The 25,468-nt window shown below is 43.5% G+C and overlaps 1 protein-coding gene across 16 annotated transcripts in view; it reads right to left on the bottom strand.

Annotated features, from left to right (window-relative positions):
* The window catches only part of LOC118221015 (C-Jun-amino-terminal kinase-interacting protein 3-like), a 33,247-nt gene extending 9,057 nt beyond the window's left edge, over positions 1-24,190 (bottom strand). For 2 of the 16 annotated variants that reach the window (XM_035405578.1, XM_035405579.1), the window contains exons 1-16: positions 23,109-24,190; positions 18,079-18,199; positions 17,192-17,262; positions 16,254-16,339; positions 14,806-14,829; positions 14,068-14,215; positions 10,290-10,527; positions 9,607-9,709; positions 9,341-9,459; positions 5,436-5,493; positions 5,166-5,318; positions 4,978-5,035; positions 4,382-4,530; positions 4,004-4,060; positions 3,609-3,779; positions 1,220-1,379 (exon numbers count right to left, since the gene is read on the bottom strand). In XM_035405578.1, the coding sequence (XP_035261469.1) occupies positions 1,220-1,379; positions 3,609-3,779; positions 4,004-4,060; positions 4,382-4,530; positions 4,978-5,035; positions 5,166-5,318; positions 5,436-5,493; positions 9,341-9,459; positions 9,607-9,709; positions 10,290-10,527; positions 14,068-14,215; positions 14,806-14,829; positions 16,254-16,339; positions 17,192-17,262; positions 18,079-18,199; positions 23,109-23,414 (2,022 nt within the window). In that variant the 5' untranslated portion in view covers positions 23,415-24,190. Of the gene's footprint in view, positions 1-526; positions 578-1,219; positions 1,380-3,608; positions 3,780-4,003; positions 4,061-4,381; positions 4,531-4,977; positions 5,036-5,165; positions 5,319-5,435; positions 5,494-7,818; positions 7,837-8,709; positions 8,722-9,340; positions 9,460-9,606; positions 9,710-10,289; positions 10,528-14,067; positions 14,216-14,805; positions 14,830-16,253; positions 16,340-17,191; positions 17,263-18,078; positions 18,200-23,108 lie in introns of all 16 variants that reach the window. The other 14 variants (XM_035405562.1, XM_035405566.1, XM_035405571.1 and 11 more) reach the window with 14 other exon arrangements.
* Positions 24,191-25,468: the final 1,278 nt, after the last annotated feature.

Genomic DNA, 25,468 nt, shown 5'->3' with positions numbered 1-25,468 from the left:
CTGCTTTCATTTGGACACTTAATGACACAACACAGCTAATATTTATCTAGACTGAAGCAATTCAGCTTCCTCCCACTGTTCTGGGATAGTCAATGGTTTAAAAAGCAGTGGAAAGCTACTGGATTCCTGCTCTCCAGTACCAGTTGAGCTGCCCTGCAAAACAAAAAGAAAAACAAATATCCCAAGGATTGAAGGGCATTGAGCATGCTCTGTAAACCTCTGAATGAGATCATTCTTTTACATTCGAGACCTTTCGGCATGGCAGCTTGAGACAGACAGAGACGCTGAGTGACGGGGATTAGAAAGACTGGTGGGAGGAACAGGGAACACAAGGACCGTTTTCAAAAACAGTCGGGACTGACTGTTCTGATCAACAGGCTGCACAACGGGTCAAAGTTTGGTTTGAAACAATGGAGGGGTTACCAATGACAGTGTTGTTTAACGGGGGTAAGGGGCGTCACACACTGAGTTTTGGGGGGGGGGGGTATGCAGTGGTTCATGCCGGGACTCTGTCGGTCTCACTTGCCTGATGCTTCTTCAGGGACCCTTCTTGCGAGTGCTCCAGCAGAGGGCCTGTCTGTGGGAGATTACAGTTAGAGCGCACCGCCACGCGGGTCCGGGACCGCCCCCAGGGGCGCCTCAGCCGCCGCGACCCCCTCCACCCGACGCCGTTACCCGGCAACGCGTTTTTGTTGAGCAGACAAAGGACGAGGACTTGTGGGTACGCCAAGACAAAGACAGCGGAAACCAGCCTGACTGGTACGAATCTCCCTAATTATCACCTTCTTACCCCACTGAAAATATCACACCTCCCAGCGTCCGTACATCTCAGAAAACAAAAACCATGAATGATCGCTGCACTGTGGCAAGAAACTGAAGCCCTGAAGTCAGTCAGACGCCATTTTGGGTCTTACAGAACTGACACATTAACTTTGCAACAGAATACAAACTAACTTATAGTAACTATGTTTGTTCAGGCTTTACTCTATACTTGCTTGTGGTAACGTGTGAACATAATAGAGAGAACGTAGAGAATATAACTTAAAGCCCCAAAGAAAACCAAAAAATCTATCTTCACTGAAGTTCTGTTCTCTGGAGGAAACGGCGTTCCTCGCAGAACCGCGGACGGTGCGAGGAAGAAATGGCAGGAGAGGCGTTTCGGCCGTTTAGCGCTGGGTGGCCACGGGCTGGCGGGGGGCGGGGGGGCCCGCGGGAGTACCTGTTTGAAGCGAGGCGGCACGCTCCAGCCGCACGCCTGCACGAGCCCGTCGTCCCTGAGCATGTGCTCGCGGACCTGGCGGTACTGCTCGCGCCGCTGCTCCCGCCGGACCGACAGCGCGCCTTCGCTGAGGAGAGACGCGACACCGTTACTGGCCAGTCTACAGGCGGGGAGAGAGGAGGGAGCGTCAGGAGGGAGAGCGGCACGCCAGCGTTCGGCTCCACACGCGACACTGAACATGCAACACGGGCAGCCGCCATGCAGACCACACTGAACACGCAACCTTCACATCCCACAAAGCCTCAAATCTGTCTGCTCAGGGTGTGTTAATCACTCAGTGAGGTTTCATCTGACATTGTGTGCACTGTATCGGAGGACAGACAGAACTCAGACCTTGAAACGTGGCTCACTGAATTCCAATTGCTTCAGAAGGAAAGCCAGACAAATCCCTTTTGGATTAATGAAAGAATTAATGAGGAAGTGAATGTATTTCAATATCAAAGAATCTTTTAGCTGGTTGAAAATACAGGAATGTGTACAATAATACACACACTACTATTTAATTGTTAATGGCTGACAGTTATGCCCATTAATTAAATGAGTACGCTGCAAGTGCAGTGAATTTTATAACATTGTGAAAATGTAACATTTCCAGGGTAGATCGGTATCAATTTTAGTGAATATTACATGTGACGTGACGTCTGGCCTGCATGGACACTGTACACAAAAGGGTCTTGCATAGCAACCGTGATGTACATAACAACAAAGAAACACCAGGGAGATAAAACTATAAACACCAAAGGAAAAATGGAGGAAGAGCAACCCTTTGTTAGCCAGGTCAATAGCAGGCACCAATCATTTTATCTCTAACAGCGAGGCCATGAATGGGCATTGTTTTTCCAAGAGAGGAGCTTATCTGAACATAACTGAAAGGCAGCCAACTTATACCTTATACCACACAGCAGTGCAGTATGCTAACCATAATACTACAATAACACCCTTAGCCGATGGTACCACAGTGCAGTATTCTAACTGTAATACTACAACATTACTCTTGCACTATGGTACCAGTGTACATTGCTCTAACTGGAATGCTATAATAGGATCCTTACCCTATGGTTCCACAGCTCAGTGTTCTAACTGTAATACCACAATAAAACCCTTACACTATGGTACCACAATAAGGTATTCTAACCGTAATACTGCAATAAGATCCTTACTCTATGGTACCACAGTGGAGCATTCTAACTGTAATAGTACAATATGGCCCTTACACTTTGGCACCATAGTTCAGTATTGTAATTGTAATACTACAATACGACCCTCTATAGTACCACTGTGTGGAGCACTCTAACTGTAGCAATGCAATAGGATCCATACTCTATGGTACCACAGGGGTTAACTGTAACACTACACTACTATACAACACTACTGCAAGTGGTACAGACACGACAACAGAGGCCTTATAACAGGGAACCATGGTGGAGTATTACCTGTAAACATTATATAAACATTGCTACAATATATGACACCACAGCAGGGTATTTCAACTATAAACACTGAAAAACAGACATTCAGCTTCAGGTGATGTCCCAAATACTACTACTACACAAGAGTAACAAAAAAGGTTGGAGTCACAGATATTGTTATAGACAGGAATTGTGATAACTATACATCATTATCAGAATAAGAGCTAATAGACATAAAAGATACTCAGGCATTATAATGATGCTATTCACTGAGGGATCTGGTTCTGTTTAAGTGTGCTAACCCTGAGAAATACAGGCAAACCCTTGCCATAAGTTATTGGCACTGGACTGACTGGTTCAGGAGTCTCTTCCTGGGCATGCGGATTCATACTGGAGGAAATGAACAAGAACATGAGTTATGAATGAACAACTTATGAGTGAAAACAATGTGAACGGGAGGTTCTGCCGCTCAGTCTCACATCTTCACAGGAGAACAGCGGAGAACCCCTCCAAAATGGAAGACAGAACCAAAGATGACTTTCAAAAAGATGAGACACTTCGCCCATACAGAAGAAGTGCGCATTTTCAGTGCCGTACGCATGTGAACAGGCTGGATATGTATCATGCTCATATGTACATAGGTCTACAGAACACGTGTGTGTCAGTGGTGTGTGCCTGTGACTACCCAGGATATTTACCACTGTGAATGCTATGAGATTAAATAACTGAATGTGTTTCAATTACATGTTGCATTACATGAATTTTGTATTGGATAATTATCATTTTGCATGTACAGAAGTGAACTCGTTCTCGTGTTTCGTCTGTAACGGGCAACTGTGTTTGTCCCATGAGAGGAAAGGCATGCAGGACCTACAGACAGACAGACAGACAGAGGCAGGGGAGAGGGCGGGGCTACGCACTCTTCGGGGAAGAACTCCAGCGTGCGGTTGGAGGTGGAGATCTGGCACATGGTGTGGCTGCGGCGCTGGGAGAAGCCGGCCGGCGAGGGGGACTTGTAGTGGATGTTGACGCTGGTGTAGGGCCGCTTGGCCGGCGGCGGGCTGGCGGACGTACTGAAGAGCCGCGCGAAGCTGAGGGGAGGAGAGGACCGCGACGCGCTCAGTGCGCCTAATAAAGCTTTACTTGCCACCTCTGACATCTAAATCTAGTCACCACAAGCTCCTCGATATGTTACTGTGTGTGACGAGTAACATGCATTGAAAATAAAAAGGCCACCCTTCAGACAAAACCCTGTGCTCCTGATGGAGATCTTACATTTGTAATAAAAAGCAACGGTTTGATTGTGGACACTCACAACTGCCAGATGGTGGATTTCTTCTTCTCTTGTATCTGGGGACTCTCTCTGGATGCTCTGAGAGGGGAGATGAACAGCATATGAAAACACATTCCTCCGCACCACTGTCAGAACACTGCTCACTGCACACCAATAATACTGCCAGAACACTGCTCACTGCACACCAACAATACTGGCATTCCTCCGCACCACTGTCAGAACACTGCTCACTGCACACCAATAATACTGCCAGAACACTGCTCACTGCACACCAACAATACTGGCATTCCTCCACACCACTCTCAGAACACTGCTCACTGCACACCAGCAGGACCCCTCGCACTGACACAGACCCATCTCTTGGAGATGTCAAGGCGACCAAATGGAAAAGAGGCTCACCGGATCATCTCGGTCCACCGCACAGCCTCCTGCAGCTCCATCAGCCTCTCCTTGTACTGGTTTCGCTCCATCAGGACGCGGGCCATCTCCACCCGCGTGAAGCGTCGCCGCTGGGCCATCGGCACATCGTCCTGGAGCGGAGACGAGTACTGCCACACACACAGGGCCCGGCACATTGGACATCGTTACTGAGACAGCGGTGAAATATATAGCACTTATCATTATCTTCATGTTGTAGCTTGCTGTCATGCCTCCTAGTTTGACTTAACATTACTCTCTGACCAATCCTATGCTTATTGTGTGAATTGGACTTAATGTGTTCATGGCTATGAATAACTGTTACATAATGAGTATTGTACCTTATCGGACCCGTGTTTTGTAGTTGTTCCAATGACCTTCGGTATGCACTTATTGTACGTCGCTTTGGATAAAGGTGTCTATATAAATGTAATGTAATGTACTAAAGAACCCAGAATATGGAATATTACTACTATGAATCAAAGTTGTGGGATGATAGTCATGAACTGGCAGTGTCATATAGGGAACCATAGGGGTTACAGTAAGGGTGTAACTGAGTGTGCATTTCTTCGGCTTACATCATCGCCTCCTTCCTCCTTAGAGTCCTGTGTTGCTCCCAGGGCCTCTGCTTTGAGTCTGCAGGGGGGAGGAGGGAAGATGAGTGTCAGTGATGACAGGCTTGGAGGGCGGATGTGGAAGTCATACAAAACGCTTTTAATGCAGAGAGGAGAGTTGGTCATGGCCACACCCTCTTCCTGTCCATCACCTCTTGAGCTCCTCCTCCAGCTCTTTGACCCTAGCGTCCACCTTGGCCTTGGACTGTTTCACAGCCTCCAGCTCCTCTCTTAAGACCTCCTGTTCGCCAGACAGCTCGTCCACCTTGGCAATCAGGTCATTCTTCACAATGTTCAAGGCATTCCTGTGGAGGTGAGGGAACCCCCGACACAAGATTCAGGGAGGGGTAACAGTGACCCAGGAAGTTTCCAGCTCTACGAGGAGAAAGATTCTCACTCTCCCGACTGGTTTTGTGTCTTACTTAGTCTCCAGGAGCTGTTTGTTCTCTGTGAGGAGGTTCTCCACTTCCTTCCCCATTCCTGAAATAAAGGTGTCATTAAGGTATCATTAGTACACACTCATAGTCCCTGGGCCTGGTTATGCTTCCCTGTCACATCCTGTCATTCTGAACAGTGTAGTGAGTTCTGAGCAAACTGCTACTACAAAGACACTATTCATAGAGATTGTACAACAACAGTATCACAACCTCCAAATCTTGTTTTCTAGACTTTAACAACATGGGAATAACTGCCATCCAGCAAAGTGTACAGGCAAAGTGAGAGCACAGAATGTCATCTGTAATCAAAGAGAAGGAAAAATGAAAACAAAATAATGATTGCAGAGAAAGTAAGAGAGAAGGAAAAAAACAAACATCTGACAGATTTGCATTAAAATGTTGGCGACATAACACGAGTATTCTTACATATAGTTACACACTGGTCTCATACATGAAGCTGTATGTATGTGTGTATGTATGTATGTATGTATATATGAAATCAGACTCAGACCCAACTGCTCAAACGCAACTGAAGCTCCAAAAACTAAACTATGTCCAATATCTACTCACTAACTCACTGAGTGCCTTCAGCAGTGAATCTCAGAACTTTTTTCAGAACTTTATTTCCCAATATGGAGGCAGAAGGGCCAGAGAAGCAGTTGCAATCTTAAACAGCAATCTTTTCACAGGACATACACTATATGGCCAAAAGTATGTGGCCACCTGACATCCAGCATTTCATACACAATTATGGGCTTTAATATAGAGTTGGTCCACTCTTTCCTGCTTTAACAACCTCCACTCTTCTGGGAAGGCTTTATACTAGATGTTGGAGTATTGCTGCAGGGATGTGCTTCCATTCCGCCATACGTGGGGTCGGGCACTGATTAGGCGATTACACCTGGCTTACAGTTGGCTTTCCAATTGATCCCAAAGGTATTGGATGGGGTTGAGATCAGTCAAGTTCTTCCACACCATTGTCGACAAACTCATTTCTATATGGACCTTGCTGTGTGCTTCGGGGGCATTTTCATGCTGAAACAGGAAAGGGCCTTCCCAAAACTTTCGGGGAAGATTGTATGCTCTAGCATTAAGATTTGTCTTCACTGAAACTTACGGGACCCAGCCCAAACCATGAAAAACAGCCCCAGACCAAGGGGTGTCCAGATACCTTTGGCATATAGTGTACACGGGCCAGTAGATAACTGTTTTGTCAAACATAGAACATTTCTGTATAGCTGAATGCTCTGGCTGCAGAATGTAAATTGTGTCAGTATTTTGATGCATTGTTGTACGTCAGATCGGCTGGATTCAACTCTTCAGCAAGAGGCTGCTGCTTTTTTGTGCTAAACAACTGCATCATCTGAAAATGTAAAGACTTACACTAATGCAAATGTACATTAGCTCAGAGACAGAGGACCATGTACTCTCAGCTATTCGTATTATGACAGCACATGGGTTATTTCACTGCAATTCAGGTATTCATTTTGTTGTCCAGTTAAGATGTCACTTTATAAGCCAACTGAATTCACAGAAATACAAAGTTCTGAAATGCAAGTTTTGTGCTCTAACTCTAGGCAAGTACTTGCCTGAGGATGAAATGGGGTTTCATTGTATTTCACTTGTTCTGAGTAAAGTATTTTAACCAATTTGTTTAATTTCTTGAGAGACAGACATATTGAGTAGCATATAATGCTACAGTTCCATGTAAAAAGACAAAAAAGGGTTCACTTTGCTTTTAACAGTTTGTCAACTGCTCTTTTTTCACTTGTGTTCCATACAGTGAAACACTCCCATTACGCCCAGCCACATTATCCAATTTGAAAAGACTATCTGGAAAGGAACAATGCATTCCTGAGGTCTCTAATTACCTTCTTTTGTGAATCAGAATGAATTAGCGGTACTAAATACAGTCCCAAACAGACTGTTTTTCCATCCCTCCTCTCAGTCCTGTTCAGCTGAAATGCATGCTGGGAAACCAGGCACAAACCCTCAGCGAGAAATGCAAACAGTGCAAGCATAGCTTTGTGCCAAACTGAGGCTCCTTAAAAGGAACCTTAAAAGGCAGCTGCTACAGTTATAACACTGCTAAAGCTACAGATCTGATACACCTTCATTGATGAGACGGTACAGATCAGGGAGTAAGAGATATCACCCAACAACATGGATGAGAACAAAAAAAGATGTTTCATTTTCAAAAATATTACTCCACCCAAGCTCAGACACGACAGAGAAGGCAGCCCACACACACGCACGCATGCATGCACCACGCAAACAGGAAGGAGTAGAAAAAGCAGAGGAAGCAGTGGAATTGTGCGGACGGAAATGGATGGATGCTGGGAAAGGACATAAGGCCATAGCGCCTTACCGAAGAAATCGTCAGGCACTAAGTGTGAAATCCAGCAAGGGGAAAGGCATTAGATAGAACAAAAGGGGGGAAAGGGGATGTGAGAGATAAAGAGAAAAAGAGAGGCCAATAAGCATTTTAAAAATCTAGCTATCAGAAGAGAGAACGAAAAAGCAACTATCTATGTACGCAAGACGTTTTCCAGCAAGCAACACCTGCAATTATTGGGGGGGGGCTTGAGTATGTACTTGAAATGATTGAATCTAATTGGCTATAATAATGGTTTGTTTAAACTATTAACAGTAGCTAGGCGAAACAAAGAAAACCAGGACAAATGTTTCAAAGAGTTTAAAACAATAACAGATGACAATAAAAAGCCAAATATAACAACTTTTGCTTTCTTTTATATTGTTTTTACATAACATTCCATTATTACTGCACTGCAGGTTTTTTCAGGGACTAAGGTAAAAAGAAGACAAAAAGCTGTAGGCTAAAATAAGGCGATCAGCATTTTTAACTATAGATCTGTCAATCACAAACATATAATTAATATCAATTATTATTTTTATAGTCTCTGTGGCTAATCTGTTCTCCACAGAAAAACACGTACACACTGAATAAAATATCAACTGAACACATTTATTAAATAAAATCCTACAACTCAGCCTCATTTTAATAAAGGCTACTGTTGATTCCACTAGTGGTTCAGGCAGAATTAGCCTTGTGTTGTCAGGCTTAAGTGTAGAGCATCATTCTGTTCTAAAGAGCCAGGAAACTTTGTAGTAGAAAAATGCTGCTGTGGAGGTTTGAGGATGAAAAAAGACCGCATAAGCTCAACTGTGATTGGAGAAAAATTTTGGGGGAGGAGCATGAGAGAATAAATACCAACCAATCCGGTGGGCAGATACACACCTGAGAACTCCCCTATGGGCGTGTCCGGCAGGCGCACATTCCAGGGAGGGAGAGGAAGCATAGAGAGAGGGTCAATCAGTCACTAGGAGGGGATAAAATAAACCAAAAAATCTCCAAAGTGAACAAACCAGCAAACACATTGATGGGCAAGGAAACCGCAGCGGCGGAGCCATGATTTCCCAGGAGCCTTTGCTGGGAACGATGGGCGAGCTCAGGCGACCGGTGCAAAAACAGTGCCGTGCAGGGGATCTCGCATGCGGGCTCTTCATTCAGGAGTTTGACACGGGCTCACAGCCATACCATAAATCGGCTGCGCTCTCTTTATGCGGTGCGTCAAACATTAAACAAAAAAGCGACAACAAAAAAAAGCTATTTTCTGCTTTAATGAAGTGAAGGGTGCTGCAGGGTAGGTAGCAGGTGGACTGGAGAGGATTAGGATCAGGAGAGTTTGAATTTTGACCGTGACGGTTCCCCAAGTCCTGTCTACATACGCTGTGCTGCTAAGCACTTAGAAAACGGTAGACCTTCAGACGTTTCCACTGCACCGGAAGCCTATGCATTATTTAGCGCAAGCCTAACTACAATAGGATCACTTCCATCAGCAACAGGGTGCACAAGGCACGTTACATACCAAGCAGCTCTGCCCCAGCATCAACATCCCCTATAATGTCAGACTTGGCGTCCTTGATCTCATGGTACAGGGAGTCCGTGTTGATGCCAAAGGCCTCATTGACAATCCCTTGCGTGGGGCTGAAGATGAGGAAAAAGTAACAATAATTAAACATTTCTCACTTCAGCTATGTAACCTGTGTGATTGATACAAATAATACAATGAGGGAAATGTTTGAAGCAATGAAAGGAGAGTTATGTGTGATTTGTCACAGAAACCCACTGTACCTGTTTCCCCCTCCATAGAGGCGAGGGTCCACACACATGTCCAACTCTGGCGTGGAGTCAATGATCTCCTGGAACTCTGACCATTCATCACTACTGCCCATCCCTGTGAGGAGATACCATACATCACACACTACAAGGGCTGGACTTCACTACCCCTAATCCACACATCACACACTACAAGGGCTGGACCTCACTTCCCCTAATCCACACATCACACACTCCAAGGGCTAGACCTCACTTCCCCTAATCCACACATCACACACTCCAAGGGCTAGACCTCACTTCCCCTAATCCACACATCACACACTCCAAGGGCTAGACCTCACTTCCCCTAATCCACACATCACACACTCCAAGGGCTAGACCTCACTTTCCCTAATCCACACATCACACACTCCAAGGGCTAGACCTCACTTCCCCTAATCCACACATCACACACTCCAAGGGCTAGACCTCGCTTCCCCTAATCCACACATCACACACTCCAAGGGCTGGACCTCGCTCCGCCCACCTATGTCCTGACAGCAATACCAGAGACTCTCTCATTACTCACTGTCTCAGTAACCTAATCAAACGGAACTACAGTTAGCAGAAAAGGGCACGTGCAGACCGAGCATAACACCCTGAAATTTACTGCTGGTGTGTCGAGGACAGGGGACGGGGGGTTCACCCAGGAACCTCACCAATGCTGACGTTCCTGGTCTCCTGGGAGACCTGCACCTCCATGTTCCTGCTGAGATGTTTGGCACCCTTCCTCCGGTTGTTGCTGCGCACCGCCTCGAACTCGGACATGGAATGGAAGCACTCGTTGAGCGGCGTGACAGTGGCCGAGGGCACGGAGGAGGTGGGCGTGTTGGACTTGGTGCCCGTGCTGCTGGGCGTGGCCGCCACCGAGGACTGGCCCGATTCAGATTCATCCTCCTGTGGGTATGAGGGCCAGCCAGCCGCAAGCGAGGAGGAGAAGGACCCCAAGAAACAAGCAGAGAAGTTAGCGTAGACCCTAACCCAAAGGAAGGCATTTTCTCCAGTCCTAGTCTGGTCTAGAGACACCTGACTGCAGACACCTGACTGCTGTTTTCACTGTTCATTACATTACAGGCACTACAAGGCCTCTTCCAGCTGTGACCTACAACAACAAAGTCAAGCTGGGTTTATACACAGTGGCAGCTTAAGACACTCTATTTCAATGTAATCAATGTGTCAGAGTTGCCCTTTCCCTCCCCACTATATGACAGACTATCATTTATGCATTTTATTTCTTCACAAATCCTTTGTCTCTGTGAACAGGATTATCCCAGCTTAAAACACTAAACAACCAGCTTTTCACAGAAAACAAAACAAATGTATTCACTCTTACTCTTCTATCTTACTCTCTGTAATATGCTTCTTAAAAGAAATTCACAAAAAAGGCTACTGCCTTGAGTACACGTAGTCATCACTGTGCACATAAATAAACTGCAGCTCTGGTGTACTCCTTATCTCACTCCCACCGATAAAGCCAAGCACATCTACACTAAAGCCTTTCCTCTACACAGCAACATGCAGCTATAATTTCACTCCTTGACACCCATCTCAAAATCACAACCTCTTTCTTCTGTTTCTTATTGTGAGTATCATAAAGAGGCCTAGTCTATGAAAGATAGCCATTGTTGTATTCACACGAAAACAGTGATATATGGAAATATTTATATGTGAGGTAATATACAACACAGGAAGCACATCAAATATTGCAAAAAAAAATGCAAATGAATACAGTATGATACACATCAAGAAAGCAATCAGCGTGCTGGAAGGTAGGAAGCTACGAGAGTAAACTTTTTATGTAGTTAGTTATCTTTTTATCTTAAATAAATTACTACCTGCAGTGAGTTGATATGCCATGCATTTGTCTGCCAGAGTAGCTAGTACATTTGCTCACAGTAAGGTACTGATTGCGTGCTATATTTCCAGTGGTTATTACCATTATCCATTAAATAAATGTAATAAATTATTAACTGGTGCAATTTCACGATTTACAGCAATCAAACAATCTTCTCTAATTATTTTTACTGTACTGGAATTGCACTCCCCGTTCTTGCACACCTACTGGGTAGTCTGGTGTTGCCATAGATACAGTGACTTGCAATCGGCAGTTAGAAACGCATGATTCATGCGAGTGTCAGTCAAGAGGATGATGTCCTTTAGATTGCTTTGGTCCTGAAGACAGCTTCATCTCTGAGCCTTTTGTGCCAGTGTTACTGCATCACTAATCTCCCCTGTGCAGGCTAATTGAATGTGATGCGGAAACAAACATTCTCAACTGTACAGGGCGGGAGAGATCACCCTGGAAAAACATGGGCTAGGGGTAAATACCAGCTGCATGCTCACTTTAATTATTGCATTATGTACAAAGTTAATATAATTAAAAACAGGTAGTATTGGTTTCAGTCAAAGTTATAAAATTATATTCTAAAAATATATCCCAAGGCAGCAATTGAAGTGTGACATGCTTCGTTTGAAGAGACTTGGGTTCTGAATAAAATTTGTTTTTCAATGCTAACACTGTTGAAAGCTGGCCACTGACAAACTATAAATATGCCTCCTCTTAGCGTCCTGCTACTTCCAAGAATAGATTTTCGTGTTTGTATTTTGCACATTTGCATGGAACCACAACTGTAAGCTTCAATAAATCAGGAAATGCTGATTCAGGTCACTGAAATATATAGATCTTCCTTCATTATAGTCTAAAGAGCAAATCAAGCTCTGACCCCTGGGCATCACGGTACAGCCCCCCGCAGGCTGCCGCTCAGTTTGTCTGAGTGGGGGGCAGCCGACGGAAAAGGACACTATTTCAATCAATACACCGCAGAGGACAAGTGGAGAAGTATAACACTAGGCTTCCCTGACAGTGCCGAAGTCAGTGAAGCAAAGCAAGGGGCAAGCACGATGTATAAACAACTCAACGTTAAAAGCGTCAAACGCAATAAAGCTACGCTGTTCATCTCTCCCGCCACAAACTATGAATTACTCCCAAAACAAGCCATTTGTTATGATGGGCTAGCATAGTCATAACATGATAGGCAATACCTCATATCAAGGAAGTAATGTATAGGCCACACATACTATACATAACAGACAGGCCTCAATAGTAGAGAGGAATATACACTTCCTGTGTATAACACTACTTAATTTGCTCAGAAGAAAAAAAGGTAAGCTGGTTTGGGAGAGGTATCATTGACACAGAGGAGGTAATTGGCTTCTCTATATCCTCAGTATAGGAGATGGTACACATATAATAGGTTTTATGAATTGGACTGTCAGTAAACATGATGCGCTTTAAGGATAAGCTATTCAAGAACGGGGCTGACGCACTGCACAAGTTCACAAATCATGGAGTCATGAAGTACACCAATGCACTAGCAGTTCTTCCCTGTAGTCCTGTTTTCAACAACTATTAAGACAACCACTACCACTTAATAGTAGCCCAACAAAAAAGTATATTGGTACATCTTTGAATATTTAGATTATCTTCACGGTCCTCTATGAGACATATATTCTTCCCTATCCTTTCTGCAGCAAACTTTCATATACTTCGTATATACATGGGTTAAGTGTCAAGGCTTCAGTGACTGGCCTGTACTGATGCACCTACCCATTACCATCTAAAACTAGGCACTGTTGTTGTCTATTTATAGCAGGAGCCAAGAAGAACAAAACCCGACTAGTGAGCTCCATTTTATAAACAACCACTGGGTCAAATCAACAAAGAATTCACAACGACCTTTAAGGACACAACGAAAAGTAATGGACAATTAAAAATATGATTTCACCAGAGAAAATGTAAACAAAAATAACACAGACATTACAGTATGGACCCCAATGACTTGCTTGAGTCATAACAAAACCTGGCAGTGCCTTATTGTTGTTAACCACTGATAATTACTTGCTAATTTTATAATTGTCCAATCATATATACAAGATCCAAGTATCTATAATAAATGCTCTATGAAACCAGATTGTATTTTATTGAAATGCATTAGGTTAATTCATTTAAAATTTTGAGTTGATGTGCTGTGTTTTTCACTGAGGATGCTTCTCATTAAATGACATGGGGCTGACCAGTCAGGTGTTTTCCACCAACCACCTACATTCTTATAAAAAGTGTTCTGAAAGGGCTCTTTGGCTTGTCTTCAGGGGAACCCTTTATGGAACCCTCTATGGTAGGTGTGAAGTGTGAATGCTCCAAGATCATTTTTCTCGACAAAGAACCCTTGAACGAAACAGGGTTCCTCTATGGAGACACAGAGGAACCTTTTAGAACCCTTTCTTCTGAGAGTGTACACAGGGGGCAGCAGTAGGCACCCCCGGTCACAGACGCAAGCAGGCGCACGTGGGGCGTTGACGCTGGCTGGATGTGGTCTGACAGGATGAGTGTGGCCTCCTCCCCCAGCCTGACGGGCGGAGTCGGCGCTTCCGTCACACCTTGTAGCTGGAGATGGATCGCAGGTGGCTGAGCTCGCCGGCCTGCCAGACGTCAGACCCGGGCGTCATCCTAGCCCCCCCCTGACACCCACGTACCATCCCCTCCATGCTGGGGAAGAGGCTGAGAGATGGCGGTCGCTCCGTCTTGCTGCAGACAGAGAGGAGGGGGAGGGGGGATGCTTCAGAGAATGTGCCAGAATGCAGGCTGCAGTGACTGCAGAGCTCCTCTATGGGAGAATCCAGGACTCACAGACTTTCACTTCCATATAACAGACTCTGAGTCACCCAGACAGCACAGAGCAGTGTAAAGCTAACAAAGTGTGAAAGCAGTCACATGCACTACATGGACATCTATTTTGCTACCAGCACTGAATAGCTGAGCACACAAGCACTCAAACAACATTACAGTGTAGGACAAACGGGATGGGAGAGAAAAAGGTCAAAAAGATATTTTCCGCACAATCAATAGCGCCATAAGCAATGAAGGAGGAAACCATCTTAGAGGTAGAATTGACTGTAGCAATGCGCTCAGCTGTCAATAAATCCCATTGGAGAACTGATGCTGACTCACTGATGTAAAGGACTAAAACTCAGCAAAATATAAAACTCCAAAGGGCAATGTGGTCTGGGAAGGCCACAGAACAGTCAGGTCTTAAGTACTGAAGTCACATGACCAGTGGAGGAAACAGGAGAGCGTGAGGACGGGGGGAGGGGGACGCAGATAAAGTTCAGGCATACCTTTTCCTCCATGAGTGACGCTGACTGCAGACACACAAGACAGAGCGGCACGTGCACATAGAGCGAAACAACAAGAGAGACGGAGATTAGAGATCTCTCACAGACACACAAACGCACGCGCACACAGACACGCGCGCATGCACACACACACAGTGCGGACAGGACAGGGGAGCGAACGCCACACGTACAGGCTGAGGCAGCACCACTCCTCAGAGAGACGCCCACTGCATGATCACGCTGCACTGTGCAATATCACATGACCTCGCTGAGTCACTATCATGAATAAGCACCGGATCCTCATGCCTGTTCAGATATAGCTCATTCAGCTCTAGCTTCAGTTAAGTCTGAGTAGACAACCCTGTCACTAGCTGAAAGAGAGGCTTTGTAATTAAATATGTAATCTATTATTTTATTTAGTCCAGTAAAGTGTGTTCTAATGGGTAAACCAAGACTAGAAAAGTTTGTTGAAAACTATACTCATTGAGGAAACAAACAGATTATTCACCACCTCTAAGACAGCAATAAAATGTCTAGTAAAATGAGTGCCTTCTGCTCTGTAAGAGACAGCCACAAAGCAGGGGGCTGTGAAGACACGCCCCACTTTAAATTCACAGTGCATCTCTGTTCAGAGTCCCCAAGGTTAAGCTCCCCAGGGAAGTGATGTATGGGACCTTCACTGCCATGCAGAGCAGTGTGAGAGACTGCCTTTCACCAGCTCCAGACCAAACATTAAATTATGAGCTCTTTCAGAGCACAGAAATAAGTCATAAACTTATCACAAAAAAACAAGAAGGACCAAAACAAATGTACATACTGTAGACTCAGGTAAGTGCACATATAATCAGGTGAGCCACAATGCAGTCAGAAACAGTCAGACATTTTGTATAACGCTCTCATCAAAAGCCTCTTCGATTTTTCTGAGTAGGACAAAGGTTTCTACAGAGTGAACTAAATTCAGCCATTTCATAAATGAGTGAAACACAATTACATGTCATTGACTGGATGTGGCCTACTTCTGCCAAGTAGCAGGGGCATGCTTAGAGGAAGGGGGTCTGTGAGAGGGGTGAAGCAACTACAGTAAAACAACTTCTTTATGAGAAGGACTTGTCATTACACATCCAGCAAAATTCTGCATCACAGTTTATTATTTATACTCTCAAGATTTCTGGGAAAGCAGCTATTTATTAGTGACTATCATCTTAAAGGTTGCTACACCAAGTGTTTATAGTAATACTTGGTTTTCATCTGTATATTCAAAGCACCAGCAAACCTGATGTGCCTGCATGTCTGTATTTCAGTTCTCAAGCCTAAAATATGACAGACTGAAACGTGCCTGCAGCTAGTAAGCTTAACAACTGGAGACAGACGACCAAACCTTGAGAGTCTCCCTTGCTGTAGTCAGTGCACATTACTGTACTTTAGGTGCCATTGTAAAAAGCAAGCCTTACCTTCTTCCACAGCCGGGGCCCTCTGATTGGCTCCCCACCTGCTGCATCTTGGACCTTTCAATGTGTTCCACATACGTCTGAATCATCTGAGAGACACACACGCTCAAGTCAGATTTTTCAGCATGCGTTATGTACAGTGTTACCACTGCATGTTTTCATTTATATTTGTGTAATAGATAACATTAAAAATGGCCGAAACATACCTGTTAAACGTACAATACACTGTGCAATAAAGGCAATATTTGAAATCTTCATACCATTCATCCATGCATTGATACCATAAACTTTAAAACAACCATAAACTTTATCACTGTATAAAATGAACACACCCATTCTAATTTTATTCCAATTCACTTGTTTTTTCATGGGGATGAAATGATGAGGCAAAAATGCTGAACTCATTTTAGTCTTGATACGAAGGACAATTATGTGTCTCCCCTGCCCAAAATTGCCAAGCAAGTTGAAACTTGAACAGTTTAATTAAATCAGTGGTGTTCACAGGTTTCTTGATATTATTTATATGAAGCTGTCCACAGCCCGAATCCAGGGCGCCAGACAGAAGACCATACTGTCCAGGGAAGTAGCAGAGCACACTTTAACTAAACTAATTCAAGTCTCCATTTAATTATTTATATACAGATATTTGTAATTTCTCTGTGATCCACAGGGAGGGATGGGAGGGAAGTGTCCCCAGGTATGTGAAGGGAACTACGGAGAAAATTATTTTTATTCATATTTTTTGTTCTTCTCCTGCACCTCTGTATTCCTGTACCCCTGTCTCATCGATAATTAGTAACAATACTGATCACAAAAAAAGGGGTGGCGATAACGCCAGTCCCATCAGCTCAGCGATGAGCACTCCAGCGGGTGTCACTGAAAAGGGCCGTGTCTTTAAGAGCATGACACGCCTGGCGGGCGGTCGGACATGACAGAGGTACCTCCGTGTGCCGCTGATGCAGAGCGTTGTACTCCCTCTTCATGTCGGATTCCCGCTCCTCCAGCCGCGATACTAGGAGAAGAGGAGAAGCGGATTAAGCACTCTCTGCTCTACGCGACCCAGAGGCTCGCCTTCACATGAGCTAAACGGGCTGGGGTGCGCTAAACCTGAGCATTATGATCCCGCAGTGATTAATGAAGGCGCGCGTTATCCCCCGGGTTCCCTGGCCCAGTGTGGCAGGGCAGACATCTGGATAGCGCAGGCAGAGTTAAGCTGCCCTGCGTGACACGGGAGGGCCGAGGTCAGCACAGCTGCTCAACCGCAGCACGTCGCTCAGCTCCTGAAACCGCTGTATGGGGGAAGCCATACTGAATCCGCGCCTGACGCCTGCTCCCTCCAGGTCATATATATGCGTTACTGTAATAGCACAGACCCCATAGACTCACCAGATACTCACTGCTAGTGTTCCTTGCTCTCTGGTTGATAACAGGGATAGCAGTGCTATAGTACAGTACATAGCCTCCATTGTTAGAGGATTATGCTTAGCCCCTCATTACAAATATTACTAAAATAAATCAAATAGGAATGCAGAGAGACAACATGTGCTGTTAAGAACACAAACTGAGAATCTGGAACTCAAAACTACAGAATCTATCACCATAAACAAACTGACGCAGCTACTTTCACTTTCCAGATTATTCTTTGTGCAATTTCATATTATTTACATGCTAATCTAGCAGCCAGCACTACAATCCATGATCTACATCATTCTCATCTTTTATAAAAAAATAGATTGGGAACACATGTATGGAGAGTGCAGCATGTGACCGCGGGGGCGTTGGACACACAGAGCCGCAGCTCAGCCGCAGAGTTCGGTTGCCCACTCACGCTGATCCGCATAGTTTTTGGCCTTGAGCTCCAGCTGCTTGCTCTGGAGTTCCAGGCTGTCCACCTGAGTCTGCAGGTCCTTCTTCTCCGCTTCCAAGGCATCCTCAAACTCAATGAATTTCTGCGAAACGCAAGAGACTCACAGTCACAACACGCAACTGGCTTGCAGCAACAAGCAGCATCATTTATCACCGTATAAAATAATTATCACTCTTTTTTGGTACACCCATCAGAAAGAGCTGTGTGTAGACATGAAAATGTGCATATTATTTGAATTATAAAAAAAATATTGCAGCAAGATAACTACTGTAAATATAATTTAAAAAAGGGACACATGGGTACAGTAAGCAATACAAGTAAACTAAGTTCCTCTAAAATTTATTGGAATGTACTTGATGTTCACATTATGAGCCTTTCAAAGCGGCTTCCCTTTTAAAGCAGCAGGCTGTGATCGCAGGCCAACCCCTTTAACTCAGACATCCGATTCTCATGCCTGGGCTCTGCATTTAGCTCCCAGTGAACAGGAGCGAGCTTTCAGTGAGACACCAGGGGAAGGGTGGGTTTAAGTCAGCCATGGTTCCCTGGGTAACTGCTGCATTAGCTCTTCCCTGAAATGTAGCATGTGGCTACAGGCTCCCAGCTGTTGTCATTGGGATAAGCCTCTCCCCTGACTGCCATCTCCCTTGCAGCACAGCGCTTTCTGCAGTGTGGAATCAACCGCTGGTTTTATGGCTCGTACACTGGGGTCCTTTTCCGCTTTGGCTGTAATGCAAAGTACTGTAATGCGGAACTCCTCAAACTGCTGAAATGCCATAATCCTCTGAAAGCGTTCGGTGCAGGCCAAGGTTCGCAATGGCTGCAGGGATACCCAGAGGACAGAGTAAATTCATTTCTCTTCAGAAAAAAGGCCGCTTTTCCAAAAAGGAGCTTTGTAAGCGAGAATAAGACTTTAAAAGTACCTGCAGCTGTGGAGGACTCCACTTGCTATCAACTGTTTCGGTATTATACCAGTAAAACCCGAATAGTGAGGCCAAACCACAAGAGTATGCAATAAATGAAACCCAATGCCAACTGTAAACAATGCACGACAGGATTGAACATTCTGAGAAGTGCACATATATTAATACAAAATAGCAGATATGCCAGACTAAAAATGCAATGAGTAGCACTTCTAGAAATTCCAGAAAATGTGTCGAACATTTAGTAGTTATTTTTAATGAGAAAAAAGATATCACATAATTTTGCCCTTCATTTCAGATCAAATATGCCTCATTCAAAACAGACCCAGTTGCCTTTATGGGTAATTACTGACAGGGAGTCTGGTTACAGTTCCTGCTCTCCTAATGCAATATTGATCGCTCATGAACACCCCCCTGCCAGATCCCAACCCCCCATCATATCCTGTTTTTTAGACCAAGTCTTTAATATTACACAGAAAAGAAGGGTGGCTTATGGCTTAGTCTAATCGTATTTATTACTGGTCATGCACTGTTTACTCTACTGTACAGTTTTGAGAATGAAAGTGACACTGGGGTGGAGTGTCATAATGAAGTGTATTGAGAGTGTAATATACATACTGTTATTTTGCATATTTATTGAAGGACATATACAATTTGAATAGAGGACCAGTTCCCAGAGTGACTATGCAGCTGGTGCTCTCAGTCCAAGCCATATACTGATAATACATTTCACATTCAGTAAACCTTACTGTGAAGGACATATACAATATCAGTTTCATAGTATCTTGTTGAATGTTTACAGTATCAAAGTAAAGTTTGTTGAATATGACATGTATTATCAGTATACGGCTTGGAGTGAGGGCACCAGCTGCATAGTCACTCTGAGAACTAGCCCTCTATTCAAACTGTATACATCCTTCAGTACATTTCACATTCAACAAACTGTGCTGTGAGTTTGATCGATGGTGAATAAAATACATTTCACGGTCAACAAACTTTACTGAGAGTTTGGTTCACTGTGGATACATTATAGATCTGTGGATATCACATGTAAATATATCGATGAAAAGTTGTAAAAATCAGAACAAAATTCCAAATATCATGGTGGTACATTTTGGATGCTATATGACCCTGTTAGGGCAAAAAGACTCTCAAAGGGCAAGGAATAGAGGGTGCTTCTACACATACCCACAAGCAGCTGCACCTCTACTTCCACTCTGTATACAAATACGAGGACAACACAAAATGAGTAAATTGGTGGTTTTTGATCTATAACCCTTGCCCAGATTTCCTTACAAATTCTAAAGCTAATACACTCTGGACAGGAGGAAGTCCATACATGGGATTCAGATTTTCCTGCATATCTTGCTTTTTTTAATCCTAGGGCTATTTATAACACTGGCAGGAAATCCCAGGATTCCTGAACAGACCGGAAGTGACAGGCAACAGTTGTGAATATCCAGCATGTGAAATGCACTGTAAATGATCAGGTCTCCACACACAGAGGTTACTACACTAAAAACCTGTGCTTTATTAGTAGGACCCAACCAATAACCTGTAACCATTTATCTACTGTATCAAACACATACAAATGCTTGCCTACTCCAACAAGCACAATTTACATTAAACAATGACCAAGACTGAAACAGAATATTATACGTGCTATCCTATTTGACGGACAAGCTGTTGTGGACAACCTTTCCACATTAGGACACAAAGCGGAGACACATACGACTGGGAGTGAAACATAAAGTTTTCAATGTATTATATCCTTTATCCACAAGCACGCAATGCATTCCTGACTGGTTTATTTCAATTTTTAATGGAACTATAGTTCAGTACAGATCCTATACGAAACCTTTCTAGGGCGGCAAACAGTTGTTACCTAACACAACCCACTGCTTTTTTTTGGCCCCATTGCACATCAGAAGGTTAATAATAGCAAGGCAAATATGACCAAAAATCAAACAGTCATACAGTGAATTTTCAGTGAATAATATCACATTCTTACTGAGCATCAATCAAGTTAAGCCCAAGGTCGTCAATATAATAATGTATGTATGTTGTTATGTCCTGCGGTGTACTGGGTACTTTTGTGTATTTATTTCTACAGAGCTGTGATGTGCCAGTCTCGTAGGATAATTGGCTGAAGGAACTCAATAGACCCGGCCTAGATCTGGGTCGTAACAGTGTCTTCTCATTACAGTGAATGTTTTTACTTCTACATGAGCCTTAAACCCCGCAGAGATATGCATTCAACATTCTCACAAAAGGACAAATCCATGTAAGCTGTTGTACTACACCTATACTAAAAATGACAAAAAAACATGATAGCATAAAAATGAAATGAAGCAGTAGGCCTATTACCAATTATATTTATGTAGATATCACTTTCTGATCTGTTAATCTGTCACACCCTCTGAAGCTACAAGGGAAATATGCAGAAGAATAACAATACAATAATGACGTGCACAGATAAATCAGGTTTTCATGCATCACCAAGGTATCTTTGCTCTTGCATTGTAGTTTGCTCTGGGTTGGAGCATCTGTTGTGCCAGAAATGCACACAACCATAACCACAACACTGGAACCACAATAGCGTCAGTGCGAACACTGTGGTTTCCTGTAAATCTTTGGTGTCCATCACCATTAGAGTGGCAGGAGAATCAGCATCACACTCTTGCATTATGCAGCTCTGTGACTGCCTGTGCTTGGTACGATCGCCTTTTACCAAAGAACAGAAAGGAGCCAGACTGTGTACAAGCCGTTTGCTCGCTGCTGAAGATTTCCCAACCATCCCTCATATTCTGATATACCAAAGATGACCAATGGCTTCTTTTTTTTTTACTTTTAAAACAAGTTTCATTGTCACACAAACCAAATTAGAAGAAACAAAAAAGTCACTGCAAAGTTTTCTAATGGACAAAGCAAATTTAACTGGGATCACCACAACTTTTAAAACAAACAAGTAGCAAACACCATATTGAGACAAACATCTCTGTACAATCTTCTTTATATTAGTATTTTTATGCAGAAGATCATTGGATACTCAATTTTCGTAAAGCTTAATTTCAGACAGAAATATTACTTTCCAGTAACGCATATTCATCAAAGTAACTGATGGCATCAAGCCTATCGACCATGTTTAGCTGAGTTGTTCTGTGTGACAGGCGAGACCAAAGCTGTGAATTCCGACAAAGAGGTTTACTCTGGGCTCCCCATAGCAACAGAAGGAAGGAATGGATGAAACAGTGTCACACCCTCACATCCCTATTGCAACAGCAGTGTCATTATCACCATACTAAAGCAGTTTCCTCATTTCCTATGGCTTCTGTTGAGAGGGGGAATATTACAGTTGGTTACTGATTTTATTTATTTTTTTGGAGCCGGTTGAAGGACATACGTCTATTTTCCCTTAGTCGGGAAGAGAGCTGACACCAAAGGCAGAGGCAAACACCACAGTATCCCTTTTTAAATGGACAAGGCCAGTATAAATAAGACAGATCATCTCAGTTTCTATCAAAGAAATCTAGCTAGAATTGAAAGCCCTCGCACAACTCTAGTGTATAGCCTACCTCCTCAAAGAGGTCTTGGACATATAATGTGACAAATCTAAAATACTACAGTAAGCTCTGATCTTGATATCCATCAGACTATCTGTCAATTTTGATTATGTGGCTGACTTGCAGCATAGTCAGCTTTATATAAATGCAGATGTGTGGCTGGTGAACCAGGTGCCATTTACCCTAAGTTTATTACAAGTTAGTAATTAATTGCGTATTATATTAATTGTAATAAAGAAAGATGTAAATGCGAGATGAGCATTTTAATCTGAATGCATAACACTCTTAAATGTCTGGGAAGTAATATATGAATTGTTTATATAATAAACATGTACAGAGTTTTATACAGTATAAAACACATTAACACATAACCAACCTCGTAAATGAATACAGTACGTTAAAAGAAAATGTTAAATTAACGTACAACATGAACATCATCATCGCATCACTCTAAAATACGAACATTAAACATAGTTTACAAAAGTGTATAAAAGAATAAACTCCGCACCTCCTCAGCTTGTTTGCGCAGTGCCTTCTCGCGCTCGTATTGGGTGATCAGCTGCTCGTTGTCTTCCTTAAGCAGTTCGAGTTCCACCTCGTGCTCCTGGTTCTCCGTAAGCACAGCATCAAGATTCTCCAGCACATTCACCACCAATGGCATCAGCTCTTTCACCACCTCCTCGTCGTAGCTACGGATAAGACGCTCGAACTCCCGATAAATGCTGTTGGCCAGGCCCGACACACGCTCCGACATCACCGACACGGAGCCATAGTCGTCCTGGTATACCACCTCGTCAATTTGAAGCTCCATCATTTTGGCAACAGTACCTGGTTATAGCTGCCAGATGCAGCAGTTTACTGACGAGAATAAAGACACTCTCTCACTGAGGAGAAATAGGCTGTCCTGGTGTCACTACTCTTGTATCCAAGCCACTTTCATATAGATATTTTATCGCTTTATTTTTTAATAATGTATCAGTAGCCTATACTTGTTGTTACAATTGCACTAAGCTACACGATACACGAATAGAGGCGCAATCGACATCCCTTGGAACCTTTAACCGAGAAGACGGGCATATTTGTTCGATATGTTCCCTGCAATCATTTCGTCTTTTATTTTTAAATGGATGTTAAGTACAAAGACTGTACTCTTCCTTTCTCTGGCGCCGCAGCCTTGCTGAACGCTCTCTATACGCACCCTGATAACGCTTTCCTCCCGATGCCAGCATCCATTTCCTGATGAAATCGGTTTGGTTTGTTTCGACCCATCTTTCAACTGTATTAAATACCAACACAAAAGTAAACGCTCTCAACAATACACCTGCCGCTCAGCAGCAGCCATGGATTCCACCCACCACAGTGAGAAGTATCGGAAGGAAAATAAATAAATATAAATCTGACACGCCGTGATGCAGCCGATTCTCGCCCCGACAATCCCGCTCTCCATCTAAATCATTTATATTGGGTTTTTGGTAGCCTACCAATGCTCTTCACCGGGTTGTACCAGGCAAGCAATGTCGTGCCTGCGGAGCGATCAGGACCCTCCCTGGATAGATGGAGGTGCCAGCTGACCGATCAGGGGTGACGTCACGCTGTCTGCAGTGAGCAAGCTCGAGCCGTGATGTCTCACAGTGGTTCCCGCAGCAGTGTTAGGACCAACGTAAGAAACATTAAATAACGATTTTAACCCGTATTTTACCATATTCTCTCATTTGATTTACTGTATTTCCATATGTAAATATATACGATTGAAATTGCACATTTAAAAGTGCAATGCATCATTTTGTTAAATCTGACATGCAACGTGTTAAACGCCAGAAATGCTGTGTGCCTAGATTATAGGCCTACATTTCCACAAACACTTGTGCTGCACCAGTGCCATCACTATCAGTAGATATACACTAGTATCAAGACAATTAATTGTACCCCTGTCATTCGTTAAGGGGGCACCTCATGAAGTTTATGATTTGTATAATAGGTGTGACTGTTTAGTTCTATTTTTAGCCAATTCAAAGTTCCCAAATCGAAGTCCTTTCAAATAGCACAGAGGTCATGGACGATGTATGAGGACCATTTATTTTTTAAACAAAAGATCTTAAAATACCAATCACTGACGCCATTCGAATATTTCAAGTGAGAGTAGAATGTATAATTAGACTACACCATGCTGCTTGTAATTATTGTCCAGACTTAAATAAGTCCTGTCACAAGGGTGTAACTGTACTTTATATAATAAAGGTGGTGGGTTGAAATGCATAGACCCAGAGAACTGCAACCCTCTGGGGGGTACGGGGGCAATCCCCATCTTTATTATATGACATTATTTTTCTCATCATCATGGTATGCTATTGGGGGAGTTATTTGGCCTGTTTTGTAATATTGGATGGGGTTGTAACCCCCTATCCATCATAAATGACACCCTTGCCTATTGGTCTAACAGCCTACTTCTTTAATGAATGGTCAGTTTTGGGATAGGGCGTCCATGTGTTGCCTCTTTTTGGCAGTGATAAGCTTAACTAGGGCTGCTTGTTCAAACAAAGAATTTGACAGTATTACTGTTACAGCTTTTATTAAGATGTATAGTCCGTTATGCAGTGTTGTGCCATGATAAAATCGTCCAATCAAAGCAAACAACGTTTCATATGCTATTAGATGGGTTAGTAACATTTCTGAGTGTTTACCAAGTCTATACGCGTTGTTGCCAAAAAGAAACATGACCGCGGCGGTCGGCCTTCCCCAACTGACGCGCACTTGCGCTTTAAAATCGCCAAACAAGACAGCTAGTTAATGAACGGTATATAGATGCGAACGAAAGTGGTAACTGTATTAATATTATCCTGGCGTAATGCCATCACGCGTTCACACACA

The sequence above is a fragment of the Anguilla anguilla genome, chromosome 2 (genome assembly GCF_013347855.1).
Source record: "Anguilla anguilla isolate fAngAng1 chromosome 2, fAngAng1.pri, whole genome shotgun sequence".
NCBI classification, from domain to species: domain Eukaryota; kingdom Metazoa; phylum Chordata; class Actinopteri; order Anguilliformes; family Anguillidae; genus Anguilla; species Anguilla anguilla.
The sequence above is the reverse complement of the archived record's forward strand: the minus strand, read 5'-3'. Positions and strand labels throughout refer to the sequence as shown.